We start from the raw sequence: 18,759 nt of genomic DNA, 5'->3' as shown, positions 1-18,759 counted from the left end.
AGACCTCTTGAACAAATGTGTTGTTTGACCACTCCCCATCTAACAAGGTGGTATTTAAACTCCTCACTTAAGCTTCCCCTAAGAAATCTTCTCTGAATTCCCTCTAGTGACTGAGGCTGATAAAGGAAGTAGAGACATGAAGTAAATTGGAATATTTGTCAAAATGCTTTTGATAAGAGTGAGTCTACCTTTTCTTGATAAGAATTTTCTTTTCCATCCTGCCAATCTCCTTTCAAATTTATCAGTAATAAGGTCCCAAACTCCTTTATCTTTGAATTTGGCCCCGAGACTGAGGTAATTAAAGGGAAAGGCTCCCATCTTGCAGCCCAAGAGACCAGCAAGAAAGTCTCTGCTGTGTTTTTCCCGATTGAAATGAGCTCACTTTTGCCAAGGTTCACTTTTAGGCATCAACCCTAACAAAGTGCATCGGAGGTTGAGGATGTGGAGGCAGTCATCTTCATAAAAATTAATAGTATCATTTGCAAAAAGAAGATGAGAAACTTCTGTAATCCTTCCATTTCAGCCCACCTTGAGATTTCTAAAGATCCTTCCTTCAGTAGCTTTCATCAGCATAAGGCTAAGCACCTCCATGACCAAAATAAACAAAAAATGGGACAAGGGATCTCCTTGTCTCAATCCTCTTGAGGAGCAAAAGAAATCAAAAGGGCAGCCATTAATGAGCACTCAGAAGCCTGGGGTTTTGATACATTGAGCAATCCAACTACACCCTCACCAAAGCCCATTTTCTTGAGGAGATAAAGAAGGAAATTCCAGTTGGCATGATCGAATGCTTTCACCATGCACACTATTCCTCTTTTTCCCTCCTTCATACAGGCAATTACCACTTCATTAGCAATAAGGGCAACATCTATAATTTGTCTTCCAGTCACAAAAGCATGTTGATACTGACCAATGAATTCTGGTATTGCTTTTTTGAACCTTTCAACAAGTACTTTGGCAGTGATTTTATAAATGCTTCTGTCAAGCTAATGGGGCGGAAATCTTTGATGTTAGTAGCCCTGACTTTCTAGCTACAAAGGCGTTATTTATGCAACTGACAAATTTTCCTGATCTATGGACGTAAACCTGTTCAACAAGTCATGTTTGAGGAGGCTCCAGTTAGCCTGAAAGAAAGCCAAGGAGAAACCATCCAGCCCCAAGTGCTTTATCCCCATTGCAATTTTTAAAAGCTTGGGGTACTTGTGTTCTTCATAAGGTCTCTCAAGACCCCCTGCAATGGAAGAACTAAGGGATCTGAAATTGATGCCATCCATTGTAGTTCTCCAAGACTTTGATTCGTTGTAAAGGTCCTTATAAAAATCACAAATACCTTTTCTATAGTCCTCTTCCCACTTTAAGGTTACTTACCCGATTTCAATGTTAGAAAGGGTGTTACTTCTATAGTGAGCATTTGTTGTCCGATGAAAGAGTTTTGTATTACGGTCCCCCTCTTTGAGCCATAGAGCTCTAGATTTCTGCCCTCTTTATGATTGAAAACCTCGTACAATTCCTCCTTAAGCATAGCTCATTTGGCTGTTTGTTCATCATTAAGACCCTGGATTAATTCTTGCTCATCAATCTCTTTGATGCTATTAAGGATAGCAATCTTCTTCGCTTGGACATTCCCAAAGGTGTTTCTGTGCCAAATCTTAAGCTTTTCTTTTATTCCTTTCAGCTTTAAGACAAGCACAAAACTAGCCTTCTCCATGACTAGAATAGAAGACCACCAAGTTTTCTCTGATTCGCTGAGACCATCATACTTTAAACACACATTCTCAAAGCGAAATGGGGGTTAGCCCCCATTTAACTCCTCCCATGTCAAGGGAGATGGGGAGTTAAAAAAATTAATTTGTCCAAAAGTGAAGTGGCTAGCATTAACTTGGGCAATGGTTACTTTAAGGGTTTCAGGACTCTCGCTGGCTATGATTCTTTGGCAATTGTATACGGGTCTTCCTTTAGGGGGTAATCCTATGTTTGCAGCCTTTTGGGATCTAGTGGTTGAGGGTGTGGGGAGGAGATTAGAAGGTAGGAAGGGTGCTAAACACTTCTATTTTAACATTCTTATTTATTATTTTTATCCTTGTTTAGACTTCCCATGAGTGTGCTAGGGACTTTGAAGAGAAATATGTGAGATTTTCTTTTGGCCCAATAGTGGGGGAAATAGGAGGGATCATCTTGTTAGTTGGTAAGTGTGCTTGGTAATGTGGTATCTAAAAATCTCTTTTATTGGAAAAGGTTATGAAGGTTCCCCTAGAGGTTAATTCCCAAAGGCACTAGGTTGTTAGAAGTACGAAACTCATTGGAATGGGTGGGTACTGTGGAATGCTAAAGGATGTGGCGATGTTGCTCATACGAGTCCCTGGAAGTTTGTTTCACAGGTTGCTTGTTTGTTCTTTCCTCTTATTCATGTTAAAGTCAGTAATGGTAATAGAATTTGATTTTTGGGTGATGTTTGAGCAAGGTTCTGTTGGAGCTATTGGTGACATGATTTTTTAGATTATTTACTGTTCATAATGCCCAATTTCAATTTTTCTCTTTGAAGTGGGGCTTGCTTTCTTGGGACTTCCATTTCTTTAATAGTCTTAATGAAAGAGGTGTTGATGAGCTTAATTTTATACTGAGTTTTTTTTCACTCTTTTGTTCCTAATATGAGGGATGATGCTTGGATTTGGCCAGGGGATTCTTCAGGATCGTTATCTTCTATGTCTCTCATCTTCTGAAACCTACCACTCCTTGCTCTCCTTCCTTTGAATCAAGCCATTTGTAAGGGAAATTTTTCTTTGAGATTCAGGCTTTCATCTGGACTAGGGATACAAATGACTTGTTACAGAGAGGACGACCTTATAAGGCGCTCTCAGCCTTGTGCCATGAGTCAAATGAGACTAAATGCACTTTTCCTTGTACTGTCAGGTGGAGAGGCATCTTTGGAATGCTCTCTCTCTCTCTCTCTTCTTTTTTTTTTTTCAATACTTTGGTGAAGCATGGGTGCTCTGCAAAAAATGGGTATGATTTCTTGCTAATGAAATTTTGGGGTTTTTGAAGAGTAGAAGACAAAAGGCTTTGTGGATCTGTGCAGTGTTTGCCATTTCCTGGACTCTTTGGCTTGAGAGGAATGTGATAATTTTCGAGGATCAGATGACCTTCTTCTTCTTCTTCATTTTTTTTTTTTTTTGGGAATAGAGTTAATTTTCTTGCTTTGTTCTAGGCACACTCTTTTGGGATCTTTGGGGCAATATCACTGTCCGATCATCAAAGGAATTAGAAGGCAACATTATTGTAATTTCTTTGATTTTCCGAGGATGTCTTATCCCCCATATTTTGTACCTGTTTAGTTAATCTGGAATTTTGTCATCTAAAAACAAAAATAAATAAAGCCACTTACAAGTGAGTGGGATAGTCCTTGGTTTATAGTTAAGCAGGTCTGGTCCTTTTTTCAGTTTTGGTTTCAAACATCCCTAGACTTCATAGTGACAACAAATTACAAATGAAACACATATTGCCTAATTATTATCATATTCCACATTAAAGCTTTTTTGTTTGCAAAAGGATTTAAAACTATAACTCTATGTAAATAGTTTGAAAATGCTAAATCTCAAATAAAAATTTAACTTTTAAAATTTTAAAAATTGATAGATAATTGGTATTTTTGAAAAGAGTATTGAAAATTTTTGGAATGCTTTGCATTAAGATTACAGTGACTTTATTTAATATTCTTTGTGCATTTATTATAATTTGTTATGTTTATTCATACGAGTGCGCACATGTTTGTGTTTAGTCTTCAGCTATTTTTTTTTAACTAATACTTAAAAATTATCAGCTGTTAAGATTCTTAATTTATAGATTTGTATAAATTATAATACCCTTGATAGCATAGATTTGTGATCTGTGCTAGTGAGGCAGAAATTTGCAGCATTAGATCTGCCAATGTTCAATCAACTTGCTATATGTTCACAAATCACAAGGCTCTCATTGAGGTTTCTTAGGCCTGGTAGGGAACTTAGCGTGTTTTAGATTAATGTTTGTGACTGGCTTCTTTGATAGGCGATTAGTTTGCACGAACTGCATGAAAAAGCTGAGTCCAAGCTGCTCATGGATAGCTTTGTTTATTTGCATCTGGGATGGTAGTTTGTGCTTTAGTGTCCATTTAAGAAAACTGTCCTATTCTTATATATGACATTATTTGATGCATCATTTTCTACTTTACCTTTTTTACTCTAGAAAGGGGGTGGGACCATTGATCTCGAACCTTGCCTAACACATACCTCAACAGTGGAGCCTACTCTTGCACCAGTATCTGTTGAGCGGACAATGACTACAAGGGCTGCTGCTTCGGTATTATTTTTCATTCTCTTTTTTGTTCAACTCATTTGTTGGATCTAAAGAATTATTTATTTTTCTCTTCTTCATTTTATCTGTGTTTATGTTACAATTTGTTGTTTATGATAGTCACAGATTCAAATTCATCTTGTCTTCGTAAAATTGCCAATATTTGACACAGGAGATTTTCTTGTTTCATTTATAACACGAGATTCCATGGTAAATCAAGATTTTTAAAATTTTTTATGAAACTGAAAAAATTGGGTAGAGATTATACAGGTTGATACAGAGACAAATTTCACATGAAACATTACATGGGTTCAGCATGAATGCTAATGCCTACAAAATTCTGAGATTTGCATTCGACAAACTATCTAGTGTCTTTGTGATAAATGACAGGCAATCAGTACCATATACAATCTGCCAACCATGGCATATTGAACTAAATATTCTTTCACAGACAACAAACATCGATTACGATAAAGGAAAAAGAATTGTTGAATCCTCACCTATTAAATTGATTAATGACTGAAAACTTTGTAGGGATGGTGTTGCCAGGGCTTTTGACAGGAGAGTCGAGAGGCTGGCAGAAAGAAAACACTCATGTAGTGTTGAGGGGAAAAAAATATGATCCTAGTGTTTTCTTCCACTTACAAGTAGAAGCTTGGTCTCCTCAAAATAAGTTAATAGTGAGAGAGTGAAAAAAAGGGCAGTCCGGTGCACAAAGCTCCATCATATGCGGGGTCTGGGGAAGGGGCAGACCACAATGGGTCTATAATACGCAGCCTTACCTTGCATTTTTGCAAGAGGCTGTTTCCACACCTTGAACCCGTGACCTCCAAGTCGCACAGCGACAACCTTACCGTTGCGCCTAAGCTCCTCTTCTTAATAGTGAGAAAGTAGTTATTAAAAAACATGCTTCTTTAGAAATGTTTCAAACACCACTTCAATGAAAAAAAAAGTCTCAAAAAAGTAATAAGTTAAAATATAACTTTTTTTTTTTTTTTTAAAGTAACACTATTTGTCACCTTATATTGCCAACCATCTAGATGGCTGAAAGATCTTGTAAGTTCTTGGCATAACTAACTAAATAGGAAGATAGGGCAATATTTTGAGAGTTTTTTTTTTTTCCACTTACATAAGATTTGCTTCTAAAAGTTCAAACCTAAGAAGCAACTTTTCAGATGAATTGGAACAATGCAGAATTTTTGGAAAGGGGAAGCAAACAATGAAAGTTAAGAGAAGATCAGCGCAAGTGGAAATGGAATGTCAAATAGAAGATTGTGGTTTAATTGACAGGACAATATTCGTATGTGTGGTGACGTGTACAATACATTGTGATGCTAGAGCATCCAAGTCTAAAATGAAGTGCAAGTAGGCGCAAGATGTACTGTTCTTGCTATAGCAATATTTAATTTTCATGTTACTGTTTTTATTACTGTGGAATGTATTATTCATCCTATTTTTCATGTTACTGTTTTTAAGGGCTTTGACTTCTACTAAGTTATTTTGTTCTAGTCTTTTTGAGTACTTAAATGACTAGGATGTGACTAAGTGAATGCAGCGTCTAAAATTAAGCCTTTCAAGGGAGAAGGCTGGAATTGTAGAGGTTTCTGCTGCACATTGTGAAACTCTATTGTGGAAGCTTTTGCATCTGTTTTCTTAGGACTTTTTTCTCAATAAACTACATAATTGAGTTCTCTACTAAACTACGTAATTGAGTTCTCTACTGGAGTTATTGAAGCTCATATCCCAGTTCCTTCATTTGCTTTGCTTCCTTTCAGCTATCCTTCTGTTTTATGGCTGCTGAAATTTTCTATTTGAAAGAGAGAGTTTGTATTTAATAATAGCTTATCAGACATCAAATGGAAGTTAACTTGATTGTTTTCACTCTGCAGAATGCATTACGGCAACAAAGATTTGTGCGTGAAGTTACAATACAATACAACTTATGCAATGAGCCTTGGTATACTACAAGTTTTCTGTGTATACTTCAACCTTAATGTGTTGTGCAACAAACCTAATTTGCTTGACCACCTGTATGGACAATTCAATTTGAATTGTCAGCAAATGTGTTAGAAGTGATCCCTTATGTATAGTTTTCTTGTTACATTTCTGTTGGTGTAATTTCTAAGCACTAGTAATGCTCATGAATTAAAATTTTGATTTGGGCTTTGGTATCTTATCTGCCTGCTGGGACACGCTTGGTGGGGGTGGTTGTTATTGTATTTGACTCTAGTCATTATGAAGTATGAAGAACGCCAAATCCTAATACCTCCAGTTTATCTTTTTTTTTTTTTTTGGTAATAAATTTTTATTTGAATTTTTCTTAAATGAATGGAGCAACCTGACATGTCATGATTTTTTCCAGGATCAAGTACAGTATAAGCATTGTTGCTGACAAGGGTTTAAAGAAGCCTCTTTATACATCTGCTCGTTTGAAGAAGGGAGAAGTTCTATACTTAGAAACACATTCACGCAGGTACTTGCCTTCTAGCCACAATTGTGAACCCTAAATGATTTATGCCTGTTAGGCCACTAGGTTGTCTTATGTAATATAGAATAGTACTTCAGTATTTATAATTCCCCAAGGGATGAACTTTTTTCATGGTTTATAACTATATTTTTAATGTTTATGTCGCTGTTTATAATTAAATATAAAAATGTATACTCGTACAAATGGATGAAATTTATATTAGAAACCCATTAAAAATCTATTGCATGTTTTTAGGTAAAGTCAAAGGCTCACTTCTGGAAGATTCAAATTATTTAAGTTGAGGAAGTGCGAGCAGATAATTCTATTCTGCTGTCAATTTAATATATGGTTTTGAAAAAATGGAATTATGTAGTTTAAGCATATATGTAGCTGGTGCTTGCAAATGACATTTTGACATGGAGCATGCAAAATGAGTGAAAGGACATTATGATTATAGGATTTTGTGTCTTTAATAATGTCTTATACCTGCCTGTAGTAATTCTTGCATGCCCTCATAATTTTCTTACTAATTTTTTTAACATGAGATTCTGACTTTTGTCGGCAGTAGCCTTGCAAACCTTTAGCCTCCACCATTTGCATTGATAGATAATATTACCCTCCATTTGGTTATTGTAAAATGAGAGGAGAAAGGAAATGATACAAAGCCATATATAGGCCTTGTTTATTTTTCCATTTGTTAGCGTATATTTTTCATTCATGTACCTTCTAATTTTGGGTTGATGTCTTGAAAGGTATGAACTCTGTTATACTGGAGAGAAGGTGGTCAAGGCTGCAAATGCATCTCAGGTGCATGATGTGGAGACAGATAAGTCTCACAATCACAACTTGCACTCCTCAAATGGTGAAAGAAATCTTATGGATGGTGATAACATTGTGATTGATGTATTTCGATGGTCTCGTTGTAAGAAGCCCCTTCCGCAAAAAGTAATGCGCTCCATTGGGATACCACTTTCCCTAGAACATTTGGAGGTATTTTAAATCTACTGATTCCAAGTGCTTCCCTGAATTTTTAGAATGTTGAGATAGAGATCAGGTGAGTGAAGCAAAGCAAAATCGCATCTGGTTTTCAGGCTTAGCTGGTCAGAACAAGTTCAAGCTTGGTTATAGTTTTGCCAATTGTGATCAAGCTTGATCTTTGTGGGGTTGAGCTGCTAGGGTTCTTCTCCTTTTACTGGCGCTTCCCTGTTGCCATATATTCTTGGTATAGCATACTTGTCACTTCATTGAGAAAGAGTAGTATTTCATTTATGAGCAGAATACAAATTTTTTAAGTTTCAAGCTGCTTCCTAGGCTTTCAATTGCTTCATTGCCCCCAAACCTTCTAATTTGTTTCAATGTGCCCTTTAAGCGAATAAGCGTTTTAATTTGTTTCAATGCCCCCTGCACTATTAATACCTATTACGTAAAACATTGCAATACGGCAACATTGCCTTCAATTAATGAGAAACTTTTTTGTAACTAAATATTACAAACTATATTTACAAGACAAAAGAAGTAGATTTGTCTTGCAAATTGATGAAAAAATTGCGTTTATATGTGCTATTAAAGACAGTGGAGGGTGACACTGAAATAAATTAGAAAGTTTAGGAGGCAGATTGAAAAATTTAAATTTCTTAGTGGCAGATTGAAACTTGGCTGAAGGATTAGAGCTAAAAAATGGGAAATTCAGAAATAAGAAACAAATAAAATTGTTTTGATTTTGATTTTGATTTTGAAGAGACTGATTTTTTATTTTTTGAACTAGAAAACTTAAAAAAAAGAAATATTATGGTTTGAAGTGAGAATTCTCTATTCTACCATTGCAATAGATTAAAAATACTTAAATCGTCCAAATGTCTTTGATAACTTTTAGTTTGATTTCATGTCGACATTTTTTTTTAAATAGTAATTTTTATTATTTTTTTCAAGAGAAAGTCAAATAGCATCTTTCTTTGAAGATCATCAATAGACTAGGTAAATATTAGCCACCTCCTTGGAACTGACCAAACCAATAGGTTTTTGGCCCGTATGATATGTGATTTTGGAATTGCTTGATACGTAGGCCCATGAACCTCCAAGGATACTCGTTATACCTTTTTTTTTAAGAGGGATATCGAAGGTAAATTATCAGTTTCAAACATCTCAAATTTTGTTGAGTTATCCACCCTTCTGTTGTTGGAACCACCATTTATAGCTTGTTACTGCCATTATTAATTTTTACATAGGCTTGTGTAAGTTTGGGTCATTTTCTTATATACAATTGCACCCTTCAATAATAAGTAAAATTGATGTTGCAGTTTGTTTTTGCATGTTCCTCGTAGTGTAAGAGAAATGTCAAGAGTATAGAAGTGTATTTTAGATTTTAGAGAAGTATCATGCAAGGTAGTGAGGTACTCCTTGAAGTTGCTCTTTGCTCCATTTGGATGTAGCACCTCTGTTACTGTCTTCAAAGTAAAAATTGAAGATCAATTGTAGTCGGGTGTGTGAAATTGTTTCCCTTCTTGCTGGTTGTTCAACCATAGTTTTTGTTTTGGGCAGGTATTGGATGAGAATCTCGATTGGGAGGATGTGCAGTGGTCACAGACTGGTGTTTGGATAGCAGGAAAAGAATATGGGCTTGCTCGGGTGCATTTCTTGTCTCCACATTAGTGAATGCCTTTGTAGCTATATTCCCATGGTATGTAATAACTAGTCGATATATGTAATAGATTCTAACTCATCTTGTTTTATGGTTTAAAATTCCTTGTTAAGAGTTTTCGGAATCAATTGAACCTGCTACTTATTTTATTGCCCCGTTTTATTTATTTATTTATTTATTGAGTTGGATGGGAAATGCCAAACTGGGAAGCCAACTTCATGGAAGGACTCGGAATTGGTGGGCATAGTTGACTGCACTCTGGATTTGTTTGACAATGATAAGCAGATTGATGAGCTCAGGCCAGTGCAGTCCAGTGGCTGCCTTGGCTTGATGACACCGCTGGTGGTGGTGGGTGCTTCATTGTGGATTAGAAATTGCAGATTAAAGCTGTGGCTGGCAACTGTTGGCTGTGCCACTTTTGACTAAAAATTTAATGTAGGAAAATATAAATTGGTATTGTTGTGGAATTGGCACGCCTCACTTCTCAGCTCTTTTCTTTCCACATGCATATGACTTAATGGAACAGTGGTGGCCATGATCGCTAACACAGCCTCCCTGAGAGGCTGAGAAATAGAATATTGTTTCAGGAAAACTTAATTAATTAATTAATTACTTGTTGAAGGAATGGCAGGGAAGGTTTTGTAGTTAGTCCAAATATTTTTGGGAGTTAAAAAAAAAGGCATGATTACTTGGAATCAAAATTTTTAATATTAACTAACTAGATGTTCGGCATGTATGACTAGAGTGAATTTGGATAGAATGGAATTAAAATAAACTATGCACAAAATGTGAGAAATAAAATCTTGATTTTCTTGTATTTTTAGTATATAAAGATGGTCTTAATCCAATCATGACCAAGTATGAAAGTGTAGCGACACTTGGACCATTTTAACTCGTCCCATAATAAACAAAGTTGAGTAATAGGATAATATCTTTAAAGTCATGTTTGTCTTGGAAAAATCTCGAGTATGAAACTATGAATGACTCATTTTTGTTTTGGATGATTGAATGATATCCCATATACTCTATGAACTAGCTCAATTCTTGCTCATATGCTTGCGTAAAATAGTACTACTAGAGTTAGGGCAATTCTACCTCAACACTCCCCATTATATATGATTTTACACTTGATCCATCAGATGTGCTGGAGATCTTTCATGTGAGTGTTCGCTTGATCTTTGCCCATGTGAGTGTCCACTTGATCTTTGCATTTTAACCTGTATCTTCATGATTTCGCCATTTGTACCTATCAAAGCTTGATATGTAAAGATTTGTAATCATCAAAATACGATAATTAGGATCTATATGACTAACATTTCCATTTTGCATAATCTTATCATTAATATTTTTATTTCACTTCATCCTCAAAATTAAACGTATCGCAACAGGTACGGTTTGGTTGGTATGATTTGTGCCTACTAATAGGTCTCAGCAATTGGTAATTTTTATGTAAATTAGAACTGAAACTTGTGTGCCAAATGTGTAAATATATGATCTTAACCGAGAGCAGTCATGATCGAAGCTTAAAGAGGATAGATACCATGAAATTGGAATAAACGAAATGGATGAGGATAAAAATGCATCATCATAAAATGATTGATCATGCAAAAAATTGTATTCATCTGTAATGCATTTTGTGCCTCAGATTTATTTTTTTTTTTAACAAAAAAAAAAATTGCAAATTGAATATTTTCAGAATGGACCGGATGCCAAATTCTTATGACTTTTTCTCTCTATAAATTATTACACATTTTTATATTTCCATTTTTAAAATTAAATAAAATCAATGGTTGTCCTCTTTGGGAAAATTAGAGTTGGAGTGAATAGTCTTAAACCTGTTAAAATAATAGACTATTTTTTTCATGAAGGGAGGAGTGCTAAAGCGTTGCGCTTCCATTAGCCATCATCCTAGATCCTTGGAAATTCCTTACTAGTAGAGCAATTGAATTGCATAATTGTACAGAGACAAGATCTCACGCAAAGCAAACTTCTTGTTACTAGTAGAACAATTGAATTGTATATTAAAACTAAATTTATACTTGGAACATTTATTTGTCAATGCGAACTCCTTGTTAATAGAGCAATTGTCACATCTGCACGACTCAACTAAATTTATACCTCAAACACGAACTTCCATTCGTTACCCAAAAATTACAGAGGCCCGTTTACATTCTGGTCATGTCTGGCAGTGTGACCTACTGGGCAAACAAATCACACATAGATGACTCGTTCCCCCTCGAAATGCTAGGGCACTTAACCATCACCTTCCCATGAGATCAGACTCAAGAATTGAATTTCCTGGGACTAAAATAAAATGAAGTTAATAAATATATTGACAATCAGTTAACCTAAACTAAACTGCTCCTCCACAATGTACATTGGCAGCCACTATGTCAACGTCGTAAACTTACACTGGCGGCAAAATAGATACACCATTATATAAACCAGAATATGAGATAGGATACCGATACAAAACCTGCAAATGGCTCCCCCCAGACACATCCGCTACCCAAACCTGTCCAACACCACAGAGATCTGAAGAGTGATACCAAATCTCTAGGTCACAAATAATGCATTCCTCCCCTGTTGCTTTGACGTGTATCCATTCAAGAAACCAATATTTAGTTTATTTTATCAAAAGATTGAAGATTGATGTTTTTGTTTTGTTAAGCCAACACCTAGAAATAAAAAGCAGGCTCATACATAAAAATCGAACATCTCGTAGATCAAAGAGCACAGGGAATCATAATCTTTCTGTGTATGGTACAAAATAGTATGAAGACCAGCCTCAAGATTTGTGGGCAAGGCAACCGCAGCTGCAACATTCATCACTCACACAACCTGCACAATGCATTCATTTCAGCAGAGTACATACATTAACTTCCTACTCCATGCAAACAAATTCCCATTCTTCCTTTTCTGCTTCCTCTTTTTTTGTATGAGGTCCCAAAAGCTGCTGACCACAGTCTAAGCCTGCATGAAACTCCTAGCACCAGCATAAAGGTAAAGCAGGCCATACTGGTGGGGGTGCGTCCACAAGATGCACGAGTGTCATGGTCTTAAAAGCTTGGTTTAGAACCTAAAGACAGCACCCTATGGAAACATTTCATATTTCCATTTCATGTCACATAAAGTTGTATTACATTATGTATGGTGACAAATAATTTGACTACACGAAAAGAGGGAAGAATTAATAAAGAAAAACCAAACAACATATTTGCAAGGGTATATTTACAAGACATCTAATAAAATAACAGTGCAAACACAACTGATCAGATTAAAAGCAGCACATCTGAAACTGTGCTGCATCAGAATTCTACCCTCATTACCTTTTGCCACTTATTGAATACATAACAGACTGAACTTTGCCAGTAATAATCCAATAATGTAGCAGATGAGCTCTTCATAACATTGCACTAAGCTACACTTTCTTAGGATATGCAACTAACGAACAAATTATAAAGCAACATCCAGTGCGCTGCACAAGGCTGCCACACCAATATACATTGGCATATTGGCATCACGTGTTGATTGACATCACAAAATTGTTGCCCCACACAATAGAAGGCCGCAGCTTTTACTAAATGTATTGAGAAGAATTCAAGGTTTTTCATCCCAAGACAACTTACCGAAAAAAAAAAAAAATGGCAATGGCACTTGTGCTTGTCTTCTTCTGTTACTGCCATTTCTACTAACAGTAATTTTAGTGCACTACTCATGTGGAGATAAAAAAAAAAAAATTGACTAGAAGAAACAGTTGTTTAGAGAGACCCTACAGCATAGCATATCCCCATCGTCCCAAGATGTGTATCAGAATTCAAACAAAAACAGACGAAATATCTGAAATCTATATCATTGATTTCACACAAACATGGACAAAACCAATGCTCTGTAGAAATAGCACACATTTAAGTACCAGCAGTCACTGCCTTCAAACTAACAAATACGCCTCATTTAACCATAATAGCGATTAAACTCTTTTATATTCTGAAAAAAACTTTTTAACAACATGAGAGGCAGTCCTTTTCTATTTTCAATTTTTAAAAATGCGTGATAAAAATGTTTGACAGCCTATAACATACATTGGTGCATGCGCTAGGAATTTATGGAATAAGGTGGCTTAGAGGTGTTTCTGCACTTGCCTACATCGGAAAAACATATAAAGAAAGAGAACAAAAGGATGGATGACAAACGTATCATCATCATTTTCTAGAAAACCATAATCATTCGATGGTTTTACCTCCATCATAATGTGAATGAGTTCTACAATAGCTCAAGTTCCTCAACAAGTATTTCTTACCTCTTATATGCTCCACAAATTTGCATAAATATTATGAATAAAAAAGATTGCTGGGGATAAAAATATCAACGCAAATCCAACTAAAAGAAAAGAAACAGATTTAACACTTCCCTTCCTTGGTAAACAGGAGATAAAAATAAATAAAAGATGATGAAAAAATTGAAGAACAGAAACTAAAAGCAAGTTTAATCTTGGAATTTTTTTCATTTGTACCATGTTGAAGGCCATGTCATTTCCATTTAGCACAAATACTTTGTAACAAAAACAAAAGCAGAATAAGAACTCGTACTCTCATACAGCATCTATTCCAACAACAGTTTGTGCTGATTCCCTGATTGGTAGCACCATCAATCACCACTCATCCCACTTGTTTATGAAGTCATTCCACATAGCTGTGGCTATTGAGTCTCTCAATGAGGAAGCAATCTGTTCTTGTATTGGAGAACACAACTGCATATCTGCTTGATCATCAAGATCGGGAAATTCTTCCAGAGTCTTCCCTTCGACACCACTGAACAACCAATCATTTCTATCCTCCCGCCGGATAAAATTATGTAAAACACATGCAGCTATAACTATATCCCTCTGAATATGAAACGCATATTGAGGGGCGAGTTTTAGAATAGGAAATCGCATTTTCAACACATCAAAAGACCTCAGTATGGCATTTCTAAGAAATGAGTGCCGATGATTAAATAGTTCCCTTGCATTTCTAGGTAGTTGATTAGCACCTCTATAGTCATGGAGGTGGTATCGCACCCCTTGAAATGGAGCAATAAATCCTTCAACATTTGAGTAACCGGAATCAACAAGGTAGTACCTTCCTGAAACATAAAAAAGCTTCCAGAAATGAGCTTAAAACGAAATATTTTGCATGACAGTAAAAAAAATAATAATAGTAATAATAAAAACAGTTAGCCTAACTATGAAAATATATATATTTGGAAAAAAGAACCTTCAAGAATTGGAGGAAAATTCTGATCTGGATCATGGAGGACGGCATTTAATACACGTGAATCAGCAGCTGAGCCTTCCCAACCAGGATAAATAAATATAAACTGAAGGTCAAATGTGCAAGCTGCCAACACATTTTGTGATAGATAGCCTTTCCTATTACGAAATCTGGATTGATCTTTGGCAGGTACATGTGCGGGAATGTGCATGCCATCAATGACTCCAATACAATCCTGAGCAGAAACAAGTGTAAGTAAATGCTACAACATAAAGCAGGTTACATAAGGAAAAAAGAGATGATTAGGTACAACCGTACAAACCTTGAAATATGGATAAAATCTATTATTCCCAAGGATTTCTGGAGGAGTTGTGAGAGGTGGAAGTTCCAGGAATTCACGTGATAATGACTTGATTGCCTTCAACACATTATTGAAATGCCGACTAATTGTTTCACCTGAGTGCTGAAAACGCTCTTGGATTACTCTGTTTCGCTCATTGTGGCCAACAATGTTCAAGAAAATTGCCAGCTGCTCCTCTATCATAACACCAGCTGTATCCCGCAACATCCCTCTCTGCCTAAGTGCGTCACATAGCTTGTAGAAAACGTGTTTATCCATCCGAAACATTTCCCGACACACATCATCACTTCCATTCAGCACTTCAGTCATAAATCCAGATCCTTTGGGTGACAAACTACGACAAGGCTGCCTAGTTACACTATTATAATAATAGTAGCCAGCTGCAGCTGCCACTAATTCCATCTCATCCAGTGCTAAGTCAAAATCATCCATGCAAGCTGATGAATCTGTAGAGATGTATTAAAATACAGAATGTGTAACAACAACACACTCAATTGATGATACACAGTCAATATTTCTTGAATGCATTTCAATAAAATCTATTGCAGCATAACCTCCAAATACATGTAGAAGTGTAGAACATAACCAACAAAAGCATCTAAAACCATTAAGCAGTACAAGAGGTCATTAAGCCATAAGTGAAAATAAGATTGCTAAAACATAAGCGCAGATACGTTTACTAAGAACAAAAATGATAGTTCTGCAGGATTTTTCTATGACCTTACAGACATTTGTGAAAATTTTGGAACCACGAAAAATACGATTCAAATAAGATTCTCAGACTACTGAACTAGACAAAGCCCTACACTTGCCCTGCAACCATGTCAATCGTCTCTCACTTTTAACAGAGATGAAAATTTCTCTGGCATTGGGGTTCTCAAATAAATCCAAAGCTAGAAAGTACAGGCGTTCATCAACGCCCTGCATATCATCTAACACTTTTATGCATTTGCTTATAGAAAACCGGTCCTCACTCTTCATAATTGCGGTTGCCCTCATCTTGGAAGCAGCTGCTATTTCTAGCATAGCATCCACTATAGCATCACCAGTAGCCTTTCGACTTCTCTTGTTACGACCTGCAGTCAATGGTGTTGTAGACTGACGCTTGTTGTGTCCATCCACCATATTTGCATCCTCCCCGGAACCCGAAGAAGCATCATCATCCATGAAATTCATCTGTGCACTAGGATCAATTGACATGCTTGGTGTGTCGAAGCATGTCAACAACTGAGGAATGTCGATCCCAACTGTCTTCATTCAAAACGGCAACAAAAGGAACAATCATTCCAACAATTCCTCCTCTGATACACACACAGAGACACATAAACCCACAAAAAAAAAAAAAAAACAGAAAGAGAATAAAATGCAACAGATTTAAAAACCAAATCACCATCAAGAACTAAATCTACACAATAAAAACAAAATACTTTAATTTTTTTTTTTTTACCCTTTTTGTGGAGTTAGAGGCCTGATAACAATTCATCAACAAAGTTCACATATCGCACAGGGAAAAAAAATAGTATGCCAAAGAATGTGCTTTTCCTGAAATCTAAGCTGCACAATAATCTAAACATCATTATTTTTCCCATTTGAGTCGTTCTTGCTAATTTCTAATTTAACATAAGCATTCATAATTCAGAGCAACGCCCATATAATCTAATGAAAAGGATAGGATGTAGTCAATAAGCGTAATCCACAGTTCGAAAACTATTTGAGTGAGGTGAAAGAGTTATCAAAGTGAAAACAAAAAATAAAGAAGACACTACCCATACGTTAACTGTATGAAACTCCAAAAATTTGAAGTACTATAAGAAAAATTTATAATTAGTTCAAAAATTTTGGTGGCATATATTAGATTTGGGTCCTTCTTGCAAGGGCCTAACAGGTTCTTATTAACATTAATTTTGTAAGAAATTTTATTCAATCAATGTAATGAAAATCACCAAATTGAAGGTCTGCGACTACAGACCACTTAGTTAAATACAAGAATAATTTTTAAAATAGCGTCTTTACAAATGCCCTTAAAGCACTTATTACCAAAACCATATCAGATTCTTAGAAAATGGTTCCAAAGAAGCCAAAGATAGACTTCAAACCGACTTAACATGGTCCACAGAAATAATACCGTTGCTTTTAGGGCATCTTGCCTGAGCTCTCGAGTGCTTTAGGCGCGAGGACAAGAATCCCAAAGGTGGGCTAATTTCTCAAGTTGAATTGACAGCATAAATGCCGTTGTCCCTCTCTATAGCGTTGACCAGCGACGCTTTTTCTTTTTTTTTTGTAGCAATCACCGTGAAAATATTATGAAACATCCGAGTTACAAATTATAAAAACGTAATTCAAGACACCATGGCTATATAAGCGCCAAGGGACAGAAAATAGCAGAAACAGAAGCATTTTTCGCAATTGAGGAAGAAAAAGACGGCACGGTCTTCGTTGACAAGCGAAGGACGGGGAAAGGCTCTAAAACCCAGACCATGAAGCAGTGCATAACAATGGCGATCATAAGATAGTGAAAACTCGCAGGCAGCTAGAAAGAAGTGATGATCATACACTAACCTGCCGTCGTCGCCGTCGTCGTAGTTCTGGGGGAGGCTGAGAATGAGAATTGAGTCCACCGGAGATGGAGATGGAGATGGAGATGGAGATGAGAGCGAATGACGAAATAGATTTTCCTTCTTGATTAGGGTTTTGGAGTCTGACAGTGGCTTAAGCTTTTGGGGTTTCCGTCTGCAGTATCAAATAAGGCGTGGGAAAAATAAAAATAAGATTAAAAAATAAAAATAAAAACTTAAAAATAATTATTCCTTATTTATTATATGTTATAAACTAATAAAAAATAGTGTAATTATTTATTTTATGAATTGTTACATTCCTTTATTATGATTATTTCATTCTTAATATATTTTATTTTCATGAACCAAATATAATTTTTGAGATTAATTGACCTATTTTCCTTATTTTGCCTTTAAAAATATCACCTTATTTTTAACTTTGAATATCTATTCAAAAATTTTGAAACAATAAAAAAATGTTTGGTTGTTTTTAAATGCTTTGTAAAAATATTTAAAAACTAAAAAATATTGCAATGTTTTTACGATTATCCTAAAAAATTAAAAATAGAAAATAAAAGTAATTTTCTAAACTAACTAAGCCATTATATTTTATTTAAATAATGTGTGAGCATAATACGAAAGGCTGATGGGGATCAGCAGCCTTTACCCCTATCCTTCGCCAACATGGTGACACGTGGACGACCTCCAGATGTTTACAATGGTTTGTAATTCTTGTAGGAACACATGGAGTATTTTGAAGACTTTCGATACAAAAAGACCCGAGTTGATATACCATTGCAAGTCTGAATTCTAGACCCATATGGACCTCACATAGATCCATTGGGCCCCACACAAATTGGGCCTCCCTTTTGGCTTATGTTTGTATTTAATTTGTAAACATGCAAGACAGTTTGCTTGCATGTGCAGGTCTAGAAAATTGTGTGAGAGTTTATGATGTTAGAATTAGTGTAGTGTTTTAATTACTTAGTTTCCCCATGTTTAGTTTTCGATGCCTAGTCCCCATGCTTGTGAAGAAAGTCAATGTCTTGTTCTTTCCAGGTTAGCTTATATATCTCCATTGTAATACTTACAAAAAAAAAAAAAAGTGAAGTCTAAATATTGAATATGTTGAAAGGAGTTTCCTTTCGTAAAACTTGTTA

General features: G+C 35.8%; 2 protein-coding genes across 4 annotated transcripts in view; one reads left to right on the top strand and one right to left on the bottom strand.

Annotated features, from left to right (window-relative positions):
- The window catches only part of LOC131160024 (uncharacterized), a 31,954-nt gene extending 22,374 nt beyond the window's left edge, over positions 1-9,580 (top strand). The window contains exons 8-12 of the mRNA XM_058115309.1: positions 4,219-4,332; positions 6,216-6,283; positions 6,689-6,799; positions 7,546-7,783; positions 9,332-9,580. Of these exons, the coding sequence (XP_057971292.1) occupies positions 4,219-4,332; positions 6,216-6,283; positions 6,689-6,799; positions 7,546-7,783; positions 9,332-9,442 (642 nt within the window). The 3' untranslated portion in view covers positions 9,443-9,580. The remainder of the gene's footprint in view (positions 1-4,218; positions 4,333-6,215; positions 6,284-6,688; positions 6,800-7,545; positions 7,784-9,331) is intronic.
- Positions 9,581-13,905: 4,325 nt separating this feature from the next.
- Positions 13,906-17,781, bottom strand: LOC131160255 (uncharacterized). 3 transcript variants are annotated; one of them, XM_058115705.1, is made up of 5 exons: positions 17,604-17,781; positions 16,019-16,345; positions 15,006-15,490; positions 14,687-14,918; positions 13,906-14,555 (listed from the first exon to the last, which is right to left on the bottom strand). In XM_058115705.1, the coding sequence occupies exons 2-5, from the start codon at positions 16,299-16,301 to the stop codon at positions 14,083-14,085; spliced, it is 1,473 nt and encodes a 490-aa protein (XP_057971688.1). In that variant the 5' UTR covers positions 16,302-16,345; positions 17,604-17,781; the 3' UTR covers positions 13,906-14,082. The 3 variants fall into 3 exon arrangements, with proteins under 3 accessions (XP_057971688.1, XP_057971689.1, XP_057971690.1); XM_058115706.1 differs by having other exon boundaries at positions 16,019-16,295; XM_058115707.1 differs by having other exon boundaries at positions 16,019-16,291.
- Positions 17,782-18,759: the final 978 nt, after the last annotated feature.

This window comes from Malania oleifera, chromosome 7 (genome assembly GCF_029873635.1).
Source record: "Malania oleifera isolate guangnan ecotype guangnan chromosome 7, ASM2987363v1, whole genome shotgun sequence".
Classification (NCBI taxonomy): Eukaryota; Viridiplantae; Streptophyta; class Magnoliopsida; order Santalales; family Ximeniaceae; genus Malania; species Malania oleifera.
Note: the sequence above shows the minus strand (reverse complement) of the source record. Positions and strands in the feature narration are given on the sequence as shown.